This window comes from Triturus cristatus, chromosome 2_2 (assembly GCF_964204655.1).
Source record: "Triturus cristatus chromosome 2_2, aTriCri1.1, whole genome shotgun sequence".
Taxonomy (NCBI): Eukaryota; Metazoa; Chordata; class Amphibia; order Caudata; family Salamandridae; genus Triturus; species Triturus cristatus.
In genome coordinates this window covers 463,161,834-463,180,364 of record NC_140582.1, presented here as the reverse complement: position 1 = coordinate 463,180,364, position 18,531 = coordinate 463,161,834, and the positions used below count along the sequence as shown (strand labels likewise).

At 47.6% G+C, this 18,531-nt stretch overlaps 1 protein-coding gene across 12 annotated transcripts in view; it reads left to right on the top strand.

The window, feature by feature from the left end:
- BLTP1 (bridge-like lipid transfer protein family member 1) overlaps window positions 1–18,531 on the top strand; it is a 1,988,102-nt gene that overhangs the window by 291,675 nt on the left and 1,677,896 nt on the right. For all 12 annotated transcript variants that reach the window (XM_085641559.1, XM_085641555.1, XM_085641564.1 and 9 more), the window contains one exon: window positions 3,701–3,838. In XM_085641559.1, the coding sequence (XP_085497685.1) occupies window positions 3,701–3,838 (138 nt within the window). The remainder of the gene's footprint in view (window positions 1–3,700; window positions 3,839–18,531) is intronic.

Genomic DNA, 18,531 nt, shown 5'->3' with positions numbered 1-18,531 from the left:
GGCATCAGTTTCTTGTTTTAAGTGTATAGAGGACATGGTAGATCACGTGGTTTGTTTCAATTAGAGAGAGAAAGGGAAAACGTGTGCGCGAGTAGGTTTTAAATCAGGCCTCAACAGGCGGGAAGTCGATGACTCCCTGAAAGCGGAAAAAGATACGCACACTTGTAACTGCTAGTTGCGGTGCAATAAGGTAAAAGAACTCGGTGGGCTCTCCATGGACCCAGAGATTACAAAAAATATGGGTGTCCTACAAACTACAGCTGCTGGGGTCTCATTTTGGAAGCGTCATCACAGAGGAGGAGGCAAGCCCTCTTTACCGCCTGATAAACCACAGTCCTAACAAAGACAGTACCAGTCCTTCCGCTAGCAGACCGAAATAGGTTTCTTCAGAGCTGCCTAGAGAGGTAACAGGGCATGGGTAGCGATGCCTATGGTAAAGGGACCACCATCTCCAAGCGATTACTTGAAGCTCACCACCCTCTGTGCTCCCCGATCATTCGTCTTTTTCGGGTGGAGACTACAAGATGTCCTTCTATGCTGGAAGGAAATCACATTGGGTCAGTGGGTTTTAGTGGTTGTTCACCATGGCTACTGCCTAGAACCTCTCACTTCTCCTCCCAACATCCCACCTTGCACACACATATTTGGCAGACAACATATTTGCCTCCTACAGGAAATGCAAATGCTCCTTCAGAAAGACGCAGTAGTGAGAGTACCTTCACAGCACCAGGACAAGTGTCTCTACTCTCTTCACTTCCTCATTCCCAAAAAGAACTCTTCCCCTTGACCAATCCTGGATCTTCGGCCTCTGAAGAAATGCATGTTGTCTTACCATTTTCACAAATCAACACTGAAAGTTTATGGTGACTACTTGATGCTTTAGACGCCCCTAGGCCGCCTACTTTTATATATCCATTCATCTTGGCCACCGCTGGTGCCTTTGATTTGTGGTTAGCCGACTGCACTACCAATTCAAAGAATTTCCTTTTGGGGTCACTATAGTTCTAAGGTTGTCCAACAAGTGCATAGCAGTGGCGGCCACTCATTTACGGAGAGGGTACAATCATGTCTTCCTCTGCCTCGACGATTGGTTGATCAAGAGTTGAAGTAGGCAGCAATGCTTAGTGCACCCTCAAGCAGCAATCTCCCTGCTACACAGCCTAGAGTCCACCATGACTAACACAAAGTCCTTACTTCAACCTCTTCAGGTTCAGCTCTTCCTAGGGTCCGCCCTAAACACAGTCCTAGGAAAGCCTACCCTATTCTTCAGAGGGTGTTGGCACTTCAGCAGCTGCTGTCTCTTTTTCAGCCCAATCATCAAATTAGTCAGGTCTGTGACGGTCCTCCTAGGAATGATGGTCCGTTAATGGTGCCCACTGTACAGCTCTGCTAACCCGACTATAGAATACACCAAAGGACATTGGACGGACGTGCCCTCAAGAAGGTGGGTGGGGTATACATCTTAGTCTGTACACATTCTGCTCTGTGCTTTGCATGTAGACAAATTTGTTCGACCTTTCAGAATAGACTGACTTTTTGGAGAGGGGACAAACTTATAAAATAACATCAACCACCTCTAGAGGCTGCTGGGAGGAGCTTAGGTGTCCTCAGTCAGACTCCAGGCATGAAGGATGAGGCTCTAGAGCATGCCATACTTGGCCTATCAAATGGGAGAGGAAGTCTGTCTGAAAGCTAGACTGACCAGTGGGCATAGTGTCTCTGAAGGTCTGCATACCACATCCATCCTGGCTTGTCCAAGGTGATGTAAACGCTCTTGGCCTGGTCCTGGTGAGTCTTCACCAAAAGCTGAGGAATCAATTGTGTTGGAGGAAATGCAGAGTGAAGTAGAAAACTGCGCCTGAACTGATGCGCATCCCTTTAGCTTCCTGGTATGGATACTGGAGGGCACAGAACTGTGGTCCGTGAGTATTTTCCCAAATGGCAAAACGTTCCACTGATGGTGTGCCCCACAGGTAAAAGATGTTCTGCACCATTCTGGGTGCAGATGCCACTCATGGTCAAAAAGATGCTGGCAACTTAGCCTGTCGGCCCTGGTGTTGAGGGAACTGGTCAAATAGTTGGCAACTAGCCAGATTCTATGTTTGTGTGTCCATGCCCAGGGCGTCAGCCTATCTCTCAGCTTATTGACATCATGAAGATCTGAATGGACTGACCTTGTAAGGAAGATGAAATGCTTTTAGGGGTAGGTGGATTTATCTCAATTTGAGCAGGTTGGTGTGCAGTACCTGCTCCTTTGGAGACAAGAGGCCTATGATCTCTATTTCTTCAATAAGTGCCCCAATCCCAGAGTGAGGCAAGCATCACTGACTGAAGATGAAAGAACACCCCTCGAGACAGGTGCTCCTCTACCAACCACTATAGGTCTGCCGCAGTGTCCTTGACGCTTGAAACGGCTTCTGCCAGATCTCCCTCATGTTGGAACCTCTACCATTGAAGACACCAAATGAGAGCCCTCGTGTGCCAGTGTGTGTACATGATGATGAGGAGGATGCAGATCTAGCGGCCAAAGAACATTCCAGGCTGGAACTTGAGCTCCACCCTAAAACATCGGAATGATGTCCAGATACGCTGTAGGAAGGCTCACAAAGATGCAGTTTCCAGGACTGCCCCAAGAACAGCATACACTGAACTTAGAGACCTTTAGGTGAGATTTTGGCACATTTCAGAAAAGCTGAAGTCGAACAGAGGGAGTTCTGTTGCTTGTAGGTGATGCAACAAACACCCTCCATAGCATTTTGGCTTTGGGCTACCAGTCATCTAAGTGCAGGAATATGGAAATCCCCAACCTTCTCAGATGAGCCGCAGCCACTGCCATCCATTTTGTGAAGACCTAAGATGCTGATGCCAGTCCAAATGAGAGGACCGCAAACAGTGAGGTGGTGTACCTTAACATGAAGCACAAATACATACTGTATGGTCACAGGATTGGTATGTGCAAATATGCATAATGCAAGACTAGGGACATCATTCAGTCTTCCCCTCCAAATGATAGCAGAATCTGAGCCAGACACAGCAATGTGAACTTTTCTTTGCTGAGGTAAAAGCTCAAGAGGCTGAGGCCTAAGATCTGACTGCTTCTTCCATCCTTTTTGGGGATCAGTAAGTACTGAGATTAGCTCCTTTGCCCACTTTCCTACTCTGGGACCAACTCCACTGCTTCTTTCTGCTACTGCTGCAGGATCTGCGGCTGTTCCTCCAACTGAGGGATTTGAGTGATCATTTCAGAAAAGCAGTCCATCTTATACAGATATTTGTCCAGTGCAAGCAAGGGAAGGGAAGCAGATTTAGATCTGGGTCAGTGTGTGTGGGGAACAAGGGAGCACTCATCATTGTGCCAGGTGGGTGCTATGTGACTCCACTGATGTTAACCTGACGTCTCTTCTGGTGCCGAGATGGAGCCAGCACCCACTGCCGGTGCGGGAGAGCTATAGAAAAACTTCTGGATCCAGTCTTGATCCTCACAATATTAAATAGATGGGATTTCTGCAGGTAGACGTATCCATTAGAAACAACATTACTTGTTTGCAGTTTGTCATAGAAACACAATTTTATGCTGTATGTGGAAAAACAGCATTTTAATCCGCTACTCTCGACTGAACAGTTGCTTTCTTCATTTTCAACATTTCTTTAGGACCTTATCCTCTATTTTGATTCAAACTTTGAGTCACTTTCTTTTCAGCACTGTGGCACTGATGGCCCTGAATGTCCTACGGTATTTTTTGAAAGACTTTGCTTTGAAATGAAGAAGGTTTACAGAGAGACTGTGCTGCAGCTCATGTTATCACCACTGTATATCTTTGTGAATGACAGCTATCAGGTAATACAGAATATATTATTTTTTAATTTGTTTTGTAGTATTTCAATACAATTGTAACCTTAAGTGTTTATACTTACTCTTGCTTCGGAACACTTAAAAAAAATGTGTTTGATCTGTAGCTGACACTACTGGTCTGATTTGCCTTTTACCCCAGACTGTTTTTTCCTTAGGTTAAGATTACGTAGTTTTTTCTATAATGTGTTTCATTGGTGTGTAATCATGTACAAAACTCATATACATAAAATGTAATGAGAAACACTGCTATTTGTAAATGCATAGATTTGCCACTCCCTTCCATCTCCCCTCTTTCTAACTGATCCTTCCTATTGTATGTGTAGTTTTATACAGTGTTAAAAATAATACTCTGTTAGTACCCAAACTCCCTGGGTTTGTTCAGCGATCTAACCCTAGCAACCGTTATTTAGACTATACTAAGCTTCCTAGCTTTCGTAAGTACGGATTTAATGTAGAAAGAGTAGCATATAAGGGTATGGGCGAACAAAGAAATTCAATAAATGGAGGGAACATTGCAGTTTTGTGTAAACCTCAAAATAAATCTGGGAGTGGAAGATAAACTATCATGGAGATGCAATAAGGTAATGGGAAATCCATATGTACGAGCCAAGATCTTCTGAACAAACTTCTGGGACGTATGTTCTGTAACATGCTTCCAGACAATAGAATGAAAGTGAACTGTAAGCAAAAGCGAAGATGTATAATTATGGTAACTGTACTCCATCACTGCTCTGCACTGAGTTATTGTTGATATTTGATAAGTTTTCTCCTTTTTCTTTGTGTGAAATCTATGATATAAGAACATTCAATAAAATATACTATATAAAAACTTGTCAAGTAATGGAGATTGTATAGCTTTGATCACCTTAAGATCCACACAAAAACCGCATCTAACACTCTGAAGTCAATGTTTGATTTTATGGGTATGAAGGACTGCAGGAGATACTTTAAATCGTAGAAGCAACATCAGACAGTGCTCTGATGCCTTTAAGTTAAGCATGATAATTCACTCATGGAAGACAAGACCGGCCCTTCAAGGGATATAAGAGGTACTAACCCGATCCTATATCTAGAGGGTTGGCCACCTCTCATTTGAAATTGTGTAGCTTGGCAGAACTCATTCAATGTGGTATGTACTGGTTTATAGCCTGTGACACCTCATCATATGAGTATTAAATGATGGTGTAGTGCAGCGGTTCTTAACCTTTTGACTTCTGTGGTCCTGCACTGAATTGCTACTGGAAGCAGGGGACCCCACGTACATAGAAGTTTCTATTAATTGAACCTCAAACTGATGAACACAAATACAGAAACATGTATACAAACAAATATATGAATTGTTAATATTTTAATTATTTATTTTAGGTAGTTCACAATCAAAAATATGCACTAATCAAAATTTGTATTTTAATGTGAAAGTTTGAGCTTTTCAAAATTGAGTTTTATTTCTTAAAGACAAAGCAATATGTTGCACTCTAGCATCTCATTTTGTCTTTTTGGCACCCAGGGCATGCTCTCTTATTTTCGACGTTTACCAGTGCTTTAATCAAGGCCACCAATCCTCAATACTTGATTCAGTTTGCCTTACTTGTTATGCTCCCACAAACCAGGATAACTATACGTATTTAGTTTTACAATATAGTACCCTTACCGCCAAACTCAATGTTCCCCTCCTCGTTTAGATTCAGTCAAACCTAAGAATGTTGACTGCAGAGATTAGTGTGCCACTGACATAAACCTCAGAAGGCCCAACAGATAGGATATTTTACCATTTGTCTGCTCACCCTAGTTACAGTGAGCAGACAAATGTCATTGTCTGGCATGCCAGGTAAATCCTGGCAGTAAGGGACCATGAAAACTGCAAAATGAATGCCACACAATGGGAGATAACTCCTGGTGAGTGGGGACATTTTTAAAAACAAAATCCCACTTTGAAATGTTGTTTTCAGAGAAATAAAACGTGAAAGTTTACTGGGCGGCGTCCGTCAAACTGTCAATGCATTTACAGTAACCGTTGTGAAGGCAGTTCCTGGACGTACAAGAGAGATCCAGTGGGCCAGCGGGTGAAGTACCCTCGCCATAAGTACTCCGCCCTGGTGACGGTCCATAATGCGTTTGCCGAACTCTAAATCAGGCTCTTAATTTTAGCCTCCAGTTTCTGCCATCTAGTGTTGGGCTAGGATGTTTGCAAGTCTTTTTCCTTCAAAGAACGGTCTCAGGATGCAGCGTGACTCCTAGATGTATAGTGCGCATTGCCACTGACTCCCAGGTTAGAAGCTTTTTTCCCCACTATTGGTTTTGAACAAGCCTGAGTAGAGTCAAAGTTTTGCTGTGGTTCTCACGTGTTTGTCGAATCTTTGCAAATCAGGCTCCCCTTTGGACCCTTGTTCGACACAACTATTTAGTTCACTCGCCCCTCTTATCATTTCTCCGCTGAACATGATCTGGAACACCTCATTACAAACTGGTCATTTCCCTTCGTCTTGGAAACTGACATGCTTATCCCTATTTTTAAAAAACCTAAAGCCAACCCATTGGTGTTTAGCAACTACCGGCCCATTTCCCTTTTACCTAAACCAGTCAAAATCCTGGAGAAAGTAGTGCAAGAACAACTCTCGAACTACCTTTAGTCCGGACAACTTCTCCACGATTTGCAGTCCAGTTTTAGATCCGGCTATAGTACAGATACTGCACTTCTGGAGGTGGCAGAGACTATCCGCGAATGCGTGGATGCAGCAATGCTAGTGCTCCTCGACCTGTCCGAGGCATTTGATAAGGTCTCCCATGCCATATTGATTGAAAGACTGTGTAGTCTTGGGATTCAGGGCACCTCTTTGGCCTGGAATAGATCTTTTCTTAGCAGTCGAACCCAACAGGTCTACCTTCAACCTTTTGTCTCTGAGAAGAAACCCCTTAGTTGTGGTGTCCCTCAGGGCTCTGCCCTGAGCCCACTGGTTTTTAATGTCTACCTATCACCGCTGGCCACGGTGGCAGAATCCTGTGGGGTCAGAGTGATCTCATACGCTGATGACACACAACAAGTGTTTTCATTTAGAGATCACTCTGATGCTAGTTTTTCTAACTTCAGACGCTACCTTAGCAACATCTCTTCCTGGATGTCACTCAACACTCTCAGGCTCAACTCGGATAAAACCGAGGTGCTAGGAATCTTGGTTTCTTATTTGACAACGAATTGTCGTGCAAGGCTCAAATAAATAAGGTCACATCTGCGTGTTTTGGTAAACTTCGCATGATCTGTAAAATTCTCCCTTTTCTACCCTTAGTCGCTCGCCGGATCTTTATTCACGTCCTTATAACATCACACCTGGATTATGCGAACAGCCTGTATCTTGGAGCGCCAGCCTATCTGGTCAAAAGTCTACAGATTGTACAGAATGCGACGGCAAGGATGATTTGTAACATCCCTTATCGTCACTCAATTTCTCCTCACTTGAAAACGTTACACTGGCTGCCCGTGACTAGTCACATTCAGTTCAAATCCCTGGTCCTGGCATTTAGAGCAATGCAGGGTCAGGGGCCTGCCTATCTCAGAGCTAGACTCAAGCATGCTCAGTCCAACCAATCTCGTAGATCGAATCATCTTTGCCTCTTACGTACTTCCCAATTTCATCGTTCTAGAATGGGGGCAGAGCTTTCACAGTTATCACTGCTCAATCATGGAACAGCTTGCCACTGTCCCTTCATATGACAGATTCGGAATGCTTATTCCGACGCAATTTAAAAACCTGGCTGTTTTCCAACCTGAAGCCGCTCTGAGATACTTACAACTGCTTACCGTCCGTAGCGCCGGGACACCTCCGTTGGGGGTAGCTGCGCTCTAAATAAATGCATTCAATCTTTTTAGTGTCCTGTCTATAATTGGTTTCTAACTTGTAATATCTCACTATAAAAAGACAATGTAAGCCTTGCTACTTTCACTGTCAGGCGATACTGGGGCCTAACCCCTTCTGAGGGCCGAATACTCTTCGACACACAATATAACCTCCAAGAATGGGAAATGGAATGATCTTGGTTCCAATTCTGTCCCCGATGCTATGCGATGCTATGTTTCCATGGACCAGCCACCACCAGGTCTGTAAACTGTCGCCCAATCACAACAATGCCACCTGCCCCGCATATGTAGCAAAAAACATCTTGGGGACCCTGGGCACCTATGAAGAGTAAAAGGCTGGACCTTGGGGGCCCACCCATGCTCAAAGGCCTACCAGCCCACAGCCGCGCAGCAGATCTGATGACAACCAAGAGGTAGCCCTGGCATCGAAGTCCAACCCTTGACTGAAAACAACTCCAAAAACTGTGAGCACACGAGCCCTTTAAAAGCGCAAGACCACTCTCCGTGCCAAAGTATATCACTACTCCTGTAGATGTAGGGTGTTGAACCATGAGCATGTAGGTAGAGTCAAAATTCTACACAAGGGTCACTGCCCTTCACGGGGTACGGCCAGCATTGTCCGAAGCCACCAAAAGTTACCAAGCCTCTCACCAGGGCTGGCAACACCCAGACTTCAGCTTTGACACACCAGCCATTATCCACTCCAAAACCATCAGGGGATGCCACTGCCCATTCAGCACAGAGGCCCTTGTCGGCTCTGGAGCCTCCCACTCAAGCTACTACCTTTTTGCCTCTGAAAGTCAGGTTAGCTTCAAACAAACTATTGATGTCAAAACCGCTTTTGACATCGAATCCTCAGTCAGCACTGAAGACTGATTCGGCACCAAGGCAGCATCATCTACAAGAGCTCCAATAGCATGCCCTTGCAAGCCTCCAACAACCCTCTCAGAAGAGGACCTTGGCTCATCATACTCAAGCATCTCCAGCAAGAACTGGATGCTAGGCAGCAGCGCCCATTTATTATTCCTCTTATAGGAATTTTTTTACCAGGTTTCCTCCACTGACCGACCCTATACTTCACAAGAGGAAGCTGACTGTTGAAGAAGAGACTGTTTCCAAGCCTTCCACACAAGAGCCTCCTCTAAAGAAACACAGAGACAGTGCTACTAGCCCTATACCTCTACCACACACTCAACCACCGCTACCTCCCACACCTTAACTAGACACTCCTTGATCAGCCACTCCTCCATTGTTGGCCCTCTCAGACTCCCTGCCAGTGTCACCTTACCCCCTCCTTCATAGCACAGTATATATGGGCCATTTGAACTCTATAATCAACCAGTACGAGACTCAATTAATGATCCATGGGAGCACTATAAAGTAGAACCCTCAGGGGATGCCGATCTGGACCACTACCCTGTTAGGGCCTCCCATCCAGCCAATACGTCCTGATCTCATGAGGCCATTCAGCAGGCTGCATGTATCACAAGGTAGATATGCATGTGGTGTAAGAGGAAGGAGACTTCTTTGTGGAAACACTGTCCAAATCAGAGAGGTCCAACCAGTTCCTCCTCATGTTGAACAGGATATTAAAATCTGTCCCAGAAAACATTAAATAACCAGCTAGAACCTGGGTAGTCTCCTTGCAGGTGGAAAAAAAGTTCAAACCCTCCCTCAGCGAGCCCCCGTACATCAAGGGCCAGGTTCCTCTGGACTTGCTAGTTATCCACATTGCCTGCAAGCGCTCCTCCATCCAGGTCACTGGCAATGCTTCTCCTCCAGACAAGGTGAGTAAGAGGACAGACACAGCGGATAAGCCGGTAGTGGTAGGAGCGTTTACCCACCGACGAATAGCAACTCAGTAGCTCTCCTATGGCACTACGATAGCGCATTGTGTGAAGACATGGAGGATCTCCTCAAACACCATACAGAGAAATATCACAAAAGGGGAGAGGAAATCTGAACATGAACACAAGCATGATAATATGCTGCCATGGCTGGCTCCATATCTCTGGTTTTTAACCTGAAGTAAAACAGCATCTCATCAGCCTTTGACAAAAAACTCCTCTTTAGAACGCATGTTGATGAGATGCTGGAAAAAACATAAAGAAAGACGCATAGATGACATAGTTAATGGGCGCTTCACATGGCTCCACTTTTAGGAGATCTTTTCATAGACACAAGTCTAGGGGTAAGTCAAAGCTTGTATCTCCTGCACAAGACCAGTGTGATCAGCAAGAAACAGCAAGCACCAATCAGGGAAAGGTACTTGTGGGACATAGAGGAATTCACAGATGTGGGGACAGGGTAGGCTTCAGTAAGGGGCCTACACCTCCAAAATAGTGACAGACCACAAATTCACTATTAATCACACTTGACCCATCGGGGGGAGAGTATGCCATTTCTTCCATCAGTGATAACAAATCACCTCAGACAAATGGGTGCTAGACATTGTATAGCATAGATCTTGCCTCAAACTTCATACCACCCTTTCCAGCATCCCCCCCCGACACGCATGCACAAGCTCAATACTGAACACCTCCACTTTAAGCCTGAAGAAGTGCGTACACTTTTGCTAAAGGAGGCTCTGGAGCCCCTATCTCCACAACACCAGGTTACAGGGATATACTCCTTGTACTTAACGCCAAAAAGGATGGATGAGTCTGGTCCTCGATCTCCAGCCTATCAACTGTTACATCCTATCAGAACACTTCAGAATGACCACACTGCCAGTGTTCATCCTCCTTCTGCAACTGGAGGTTTCGTGGTGGCGCTCAATCTCAAAGTTAATTATTTCCATCCACTATGCTCATCGCAATTACCTATTCTTTGTGGTAAGTGGTCATCACTACGAATTCTAGGTATTTCCTTTCGAGGTCACGACAGCCCCAAGGGTTTTAACAAAATATCTGGCAGTCGTAGCGGCATACCTTTGCCGCAAGGCAATTCATGTATTGCTATACTTCGATGATTGGTTGATTAAGCCCAGCAGCTGGATGCTCTGCTTAAAATACACACGATCACCACAGTGGCAGCTGCTACCGAATGTGCGCACGGCAGGGGGGCAGCAGAGGGGGGCAGCTGAGGGGGAGGGAATTTAAAAAAAAAAACCACTGGGTATGGTGGAGATAGCTCTTATTCCTAAACCGGGCAAGGACCCCACGCTGTGTGCGTCTTACGGCCCTATAGCTTTGCTGAATACGGATCTTAAACTATACACCAAAATGTTCGCTCGACACTTGGACCCCCACATGCTCGGGCTTGTGGAACCGGATCAAGTTGGCTTCATCCGCAGCAGGCAAAGGGTGGATAATGTGCGGCAAATCGCACATCTGGTGGGGAAAGCCTAGCACTGGAAAATCCCAGCCTGTCTTCTCTCGCTGGACGCGGAGAAGGCGTTTGATCGAGTGGACTGGGGCTTCCTTCGAGCGGTACTCCAGAAGATCGGACTGGGTGGGAATATGATCTCTATGATCATGGCACCTTACCTTTCCCCGCAAGCTCGGGTTCGAGTCAATGGGCAGCTTACAGATCCCTTCTCGATCTCTAGAGGTACACGGCAGGGCTGTCCCTTGTCACCTCTGCTGTTTGCCCTGGTGGTAGAGCCCTTAGCGGAGATGATTCGACAGCACCCGGACATACATGGTATTTCCCTTGGGGGCCGGCAAAATAAGTTGGCACTCTTCGCGGATGATCTTATCCTTACTTTGTCGCGCCCGCACACGTCTCTTCCGACGCTCCATACCCTACTGCAGTCCTTCGAGTGCGTCTCGGGCCTCAAAATAAACCATGGCAAGTCCTGGGCTCTGAATCTTACCATTCCGCCAGAAGAAGTGCCGGTCCTGAAAACGCTTGCTCCATACCAATGGGCCACAGAGCATATTCGATATCTTGACCTCCAACTGACCCCCACCTTAGGCACGTGGACACCGGTAAACTGGCGGGAGTGCCGGAGGGCGGTTCTGGAAGATCTGCGGAGGTGGAAAAACCTCACGATCTCTTGGTTGGGTAGGCTTAATGCTGTAAAAATGTCAATACTCCCTAAAATCTTTTATTTATTTCAATGCCTCCCCACCCCCATACCGCAGCGTAAAATCCAGGGCCTCCAACGTGATATCACTCGCTTTATCTGGGGGGGGCGCAGGCCGCGATTCTCCCACAGGACCCTTAAGTCGCCGCGCGACAGAGGGGGTCTTGAGTGCCCTAACCTCTTGGACTATTATTGGGCCTCGCACCTTCGCTTTGTGTCGGAATGGATAGCGGTCGAGAGCGAGAAGGTGTGGTTTCATATGGATAGGACGGTAACTGGGCGTTCCATTTGGGACCTCGCCTGGCATTCTCGCACGGCGCGCGGCATGGCGCGCGCAGTCCCTACCAAAATGGTATTGGATATCTGGGACGCGATTGCAGTACGTAAGGGTTTAACGACATTTCCCTCCCTTCATACACCTATCTCGGGCAACCCAGCCTTCCCACCGGCCCTTCATCCGCCAGCCTTTGCGGATTGGTTACAGGGGGGATGTAGAGTGATTGGTGATCTGTACGAGGGGGGAATACTTAAGATGTTTGCCAGGTGTCGGGAGGACTTTGGTCTTCCGGTGACTGCGGGTTTACAGTATATGCAGCTGCGGCATTGGGTGTCCTCCCCAGAAATGCATAGGGCCGCTACCCGTCCATTCACCCCGTTTGAACGGCTGGTCCGTACCTTTGATGAGTCAAAGGGCCTGATCTCTCGCACATATCAGATTTTACAACATCCCCCGGTCCTATCTCTGCATCTCTACTAGCGCCAGTGGCAGGCACTTTCCCCCACGGAAATCACCTCAGCGCAGTGGCGTCGTCTCTGGCGGTATATCTCTGGGATTTATCGCAGTGTTCCGCAGAAGGAAAACGCTTATAAAATCATGACGCAATGGTATTATACGCCTACTCGCCTGCACAAAATGTTCCCCAACGCGTCTTCATTGTGTTGGAGATGCCGGAAGGCTCCTGGAGATTTCCTGCACATCTGGTGGGCGTGCCCACTCCTGACTCTATTCTGGAAGGAAGTACTTAGCCACATCAAGGGGGTGCTGGGGTTTCCACTGCCTGACTCCGTCACAGTAGTTCTTTTGGGCCTTAAGCCTGTCAGTCTGAAAGCCCTTACCCGAAGTGATTGGACAATAGCACTCCATATGCTAGGGGCGGCCAGACGGACTATAGCATTGTAATAGAAAAAAATGGATACTCCCCCAATAGCGGCTTGGTATGCACGTTTATGGCATGTGCTAACTATGGAATTGCTTACTGCGAGATTACAATCGCGTGACACACGCTTCACTGCTGTCTGGCGGCCCCTGGTTCAGTACCTTTGTAAAACACAACATGCATGTTACCTACCCTCCAAGCTCAGAGCGCTACGCCTTTTTGACGATGCCCTTCTGCCGTCAGATCCCAGTAGACTCCTCGTATGAACAGGTCGGTCATCAGGGACGCCCCCTATGATTCGCCCCAAAGCAAACATGTCTAATGCAATGCGCTGTTGCGTACCCATTCCCGTCCGTCTGCCTGGCCACCATGGCTGCTGTCCTGCTCTTCTCTTCTTTCTCTTCTTTCCGTCTGGTCTTCCTATACCTAGCTTCCTCTATCAGCTTTTGATGGGCCCCTTGTCCGTGTTTTTGTTGTTTTTGCACTGCAAAGGACCCAGACGCTACATATAACACCCCTACTTCAACATGTGTTTTGATACGCGGCCGGCCCCACAGGGGTTGTAGGCGACATGCTGTGTTTAAATTGTTTTCTACTGCCTCCATAAAATCCTTCCTGAGGAGCTTTGACTGAAACGTGGCCTGGGTTGTAGGCTTAACGCTGTGTCATTGGGGACCTTGGTTAAGTAAAAGGAAAATAAAAAGACAAGTTTAAAAAAAACCAAAAAAAAACACTTACCTTGATGCGTCCGACCAGGTTGCCGGCAGCTGCCTTTCCTCCCTCCTCTTCTCCCGGGGCAGCAGAAAGCACGCAGCCTCCCAGACTCCCCTGACCAAGCACAACGCTGCCTTAAGGCAGCGTTATGATTGGTCTGAGCACTGTAGTTCACTGCTCAGACATGGGCTGGGAGGCTAGGCATGTTGTCCACCCAGGCTGTAATGCAGCCTGGGTGGAGAACATGCAAAGTGCGCATGACATTTTGGTGAACCCGAGACAGCCGGCCAAAATGTCATGCTCACTTAGGAAGTGGCTTCCACTCCTACCCAACCTCTAAACAGCCCAGCCCCACCCAATCCCCCAACTGAGCCAGTACGCTTAAAATAAAATGATAATACCATTAAGTTATTATCACTTTATTATTTTGTTTTTGATTTGCTCAGAGAGCAGTGGGGCGAGGGGCGACGCTCCTACGCCTTAGTGGAGTAGCCGCCTCTGGATCAACAGTCTCTTTGCTTCACACACTGAGTTTTACCATAAACGTCACCAACCCCCATCTTCTGCCCTACCAGTGCAGCCTATCCATGGCTCTATATTCCTCACTCTCATTTCCAAGGTGTGTTCCAAGCGAAGGGTAGAAACACTACAGCAACTACTATCTTTTTTCAACTAAACCATTATATTCCAGTGCCCAGTCATGTACCTTCTGGAGATGACATCTTGAATCACAATAGTCCCATAAGCAAAGTTGCTCATGAGACCCTTGCTAGAGTGACTCGCAGCCCAGTGGTTACAAACTCGGGGTCAGAGGGAAAATCTAGTGTTGGTTCAAGCCAAGCGCACCACTCTCTACAATGCTGGACACCCATCAACATGGCGCCAGGCATGCCTTTTGCAGATCAGTCCCCCATGTAACCATTACCATGGGTCCCTCTCTTCTGTGATGGGTTGTATACTTAGCTCACCACACAATACAGGGCGGTGGCACTCTCAACATCCTGGTTGTCATATCAATTTTCTAGAGCATCTGGCTATGCAACTCACTCTTGAAGCCTTTCTCCAAATCATTTGGCAGAAAGTGGTTCTAATCAAAACAGACAACATGACAGCAACACATTACAAACGGAAGCAAAGGGGCATACATTCACCTCCATTCTCTCATCTGGCATTGGGCAATTTGCCACAAGGTTCACCTAATTTTGGAACATCTCCTAGGAGTGGCCAGCAACTTTGCTCATATATACAGCAGGCCCTATCAAGAATTCCAGGAGTGGGACCTCCACCACCCAATCCTTCCGACATACTTCAATTGGTGGAACACTATATTCGAGGCATATGAGCTGCAGATCACACACTTAGCATAGATCGCCATCTGGTGTTGGGCCCGGATGTTTGCACATGTTTTTGTCCTGGAAAAGTCTTTGGAAGTCACGGGACAGGTGACTCCTCCTTTGGACTATAGTGCGCATGGGCATCGGCTCCATCCTCAGATTGTTTTTTTCCGCCATCGGGCTCGGATGTGTTTGTCGCGCTCCAGTTCGGAACCGTTACCGATTCCACTTTCGACGCGCAATCCTTCACTCTTTCGACGGTATTGTCTCGATCGCGAACCCTAATCGTCGCGCATCTCTCCAAATCAAAGTCCTCGATTCCGATCGTCGACGAAGGACTTCGGGCCTACCTGGGCCTTGCCTTCTGGCTCATGGAAAGGACGCCATTCAAGAAGTGTCCTCAATGTGGGTTGAAGTTTCCCCTAACCGATCTGCATGAGGTGTGCAACTTCTGCCTTTCACCAGAGCACGAGGCCAAAGACTGTCCAGCTTGTGCCTCTTTCCGCTCGAAGAAGACCATTCGGGGACCGACGCGCGCGAAGAACCATGGCTCGCTCGTCGACATCAATCCCCGACAACATCTTCCAAGAGGGCGTCGATGTGCCGGAGCGAGAGTGGGTCGAAGAAGGCCTCGTCAGCGCCTTAGAAGCAGATGACTCTGAAGTCAAAGAGATCACTCCGGTGCAGCGGGTCGTAAGTAAGAACGTCGACCCCGACCCCCTCCATGCATCACCGAAAAAGGCTTCCGTCACACCTTCACCTTCGGGCCCAGGTGCACACCGCAAGACTGCTTCCCATGCCCCGCCCTCGGGCCCAGCAAAGAAGCCTACTAAGCCTTCAGGCAGCTCGGGCTCGAGTCAGCCTGCCATCGGTACCGAAAAGGAAGCCGCCCTCCTCCTCCGTGCCGACAGCTGCTTCCACATCCAAGCACACTGCACCAAAACCCACAAGCACCGACTCGCCGCCACCGAAAAAACATTCGGAGCCGAACAAAAAACCACTCCCGAAGGGCTCGGATTCGGAGCCAAGGAAAGCCTCGGAACCGAAAAAACAACAAGTTCCACAGGCCACAAAGACTGTAAAGACGCACGGTTCCAAACCAAAACAACACCGAACTGCTACAGAGTCGGTGCCGAAGAAGCCTACAGAACCGCTCGGCACCGAAAGACCAACCTCCAGCAGAAGAGCTGTTCACACCAGACCCTGCTCAAAAGACTCTCAAAAGGGATCTTAAAACTGGTCAATTGACTCTTAGTTCTAGGAAAAAACCACTAGAGACGCCTGCACCGGCTCCACCACCTAAAAAGAGGGACATTGCTACATCTCCTCTAAGACTCCCTACTCCACCTCCTCCTCCTCCTCCACCTCCCCACCACACCGTTTCCCTACACCATCTCCTACACCAGTAGACTATGATGACACCTTGGATGACATGGGGGAGGGTCCGAACGATGTGCCACTAGGAGATCCTAGTCCACCTTCTTCCCCAGACCCCTGGGTCGATTATAACACGCCAGATGTCCCTAATCTTCCACAGGATGACATCTACCCCTCCAGACCTTCCCCTCCAGAGGACACCATGGGCTTTAATCAGCTTGTCCACAGAGCTGCCCAATACCACGGGGTTGCCTTGCATACAGACCCCATAGAGCAGGATTTCCTAATGGATACATTTGACACCACTCAAAGATCCACCTCAATACTACCCATGCTTAAAGGCGTTATTAATCATGCACCTGAAGTCTTTAAAGATCCTGTTAGGGCTTGAGTTAACCCCAGGATCGAGCAAAAAAATATAAAGCTGCCCCTGATGACCCAGCTTACATTAAAGGCCCAGTACCCTTAGACTCCCTGGTAGGTTCCGATGCTAGGAAAAGGGCCAATTCTCAGACATCAGGTGACGCTCCATCACCTGACAAGGAGTCTAAACTCTTGGACGCCTCTGGCAAAAGAACAGCCTCACAAGCGGCCAACATATGGCGCATCGCCAACACTCTGGTGCTGTTAGCCAGGTATGATAGGGCACGTTATGATGAACTAGAGTCCATAATGCAGCACCTCCCGGATAAATACAAAAACAGGGCCAATGAACTCATTCAGGAGGGTAAGCTTATCACCAACACCTCCATCCGTTGCGCTCTCGACGTGGCAGACACCGCCTCCAGAGCAGTAAATACAAGTGTCCTTTTGCGTAGGCATGCCTGGCTACGCATCTCGGGTTTTAAACCTGAAGTTCAAAGCTCCATCGTCAACCAGCCATTTGATCAGGAGCACCTATTTGGCCCAAATGTAGATTCAACCCTTGAAAAAATGAAAAAGGATACGGACACAGCTAAATCAATGGGAGTCTTGCAGTTGCAAGCTCCCAGACGTTCCTTTAGTCGCTCACCTTACAAGGGCACCCCCAGAGGCTACTCCTCAGACAACCCCTCCACCTCTTACAAGGTTCCCGCCCAGTCTACATTTACCAGAGTTTACCGGAGAGGAGGCTACAGGGGCAAAAATAACAAAGGCAGAGGCAAGACCAACAACACCTGCTCTGCCTCCACCCCCTACCCCTACCCAATGACTTCCCTCCACTTCCCCCTGACCATTCCACTCCAGTCGGGGGAAGACTACAACAGTTCCTTCCTGTCTTGACCAACATCACTACAACTCAATCAGGTTACTGTCTAGAACTTACTTCTATCCCCCCAACTTCAACGCCCAAAGTCCTCACAACACTTAGCTCTGCTAAAGCAGAAGGTGATCTCCCTCCTCCAAAAGAGTGCAGTAGAACCAGTTCTCCTGCAACAACAAAGAACAGGAGTTTACTCCCTGTATTTTCTCATACCAAAGAAGGACGGATCTTTCAGGCCTATTCTAGACCCCAGACCTCTAAACCTGTACATACTATTGCACCACTTTCACATGGTTCCACTCCAACAGGTCCTTCCTCTTCTTTCACAAGGCGACTTCCTTGCTACTCTAGATCTCAAGGACGCCTATTTCCATATTCCCATTCACACAGCTCACAGGAATTATCTAAGGTTTGTAGTGGACGGCCAACACTATCAATTCAAAGTACTCCCTTTCGGAGTCACAATAGCACCACAGGTATTCACCAAGTGCCTAGCGGTAGTGGCAGCCCACTTAAGAAGACAACACATTCACGTCTTCCCACACCTGGATGACTGGCTCATAAAAGCCAGCTCATACAATCAGTGTGTACATCACACTTGCCAGTTTCCAACTACTCCACAACTTGGGATTCACACTAAACTACCCAAAGTCTCATCTACAACCGTCCCACTTACAATACCTCGGTGCCACAATAGACACCTCAAAAGCATTAGCCTATCCCAACCCCACCAGGATAGCAAGCATGCAAGCTCTCATAAACAAATTTCAGCCTCAACACTCTCTCCCAGCATGAGTGTTCATGCAGCTAATAGGGATGATGGCCTCTTGCATATTCCTAGTACCTCATGCAAGACTCCACATGCATCCTTTCCAGGAGTGCTTAGCATGCCAATGGAACCAGGCTCAAGGTCAGCTAACAGATCTGGTGTGGGTAGACGGTCACACTCATTGATCTCTGCAAGATCCTT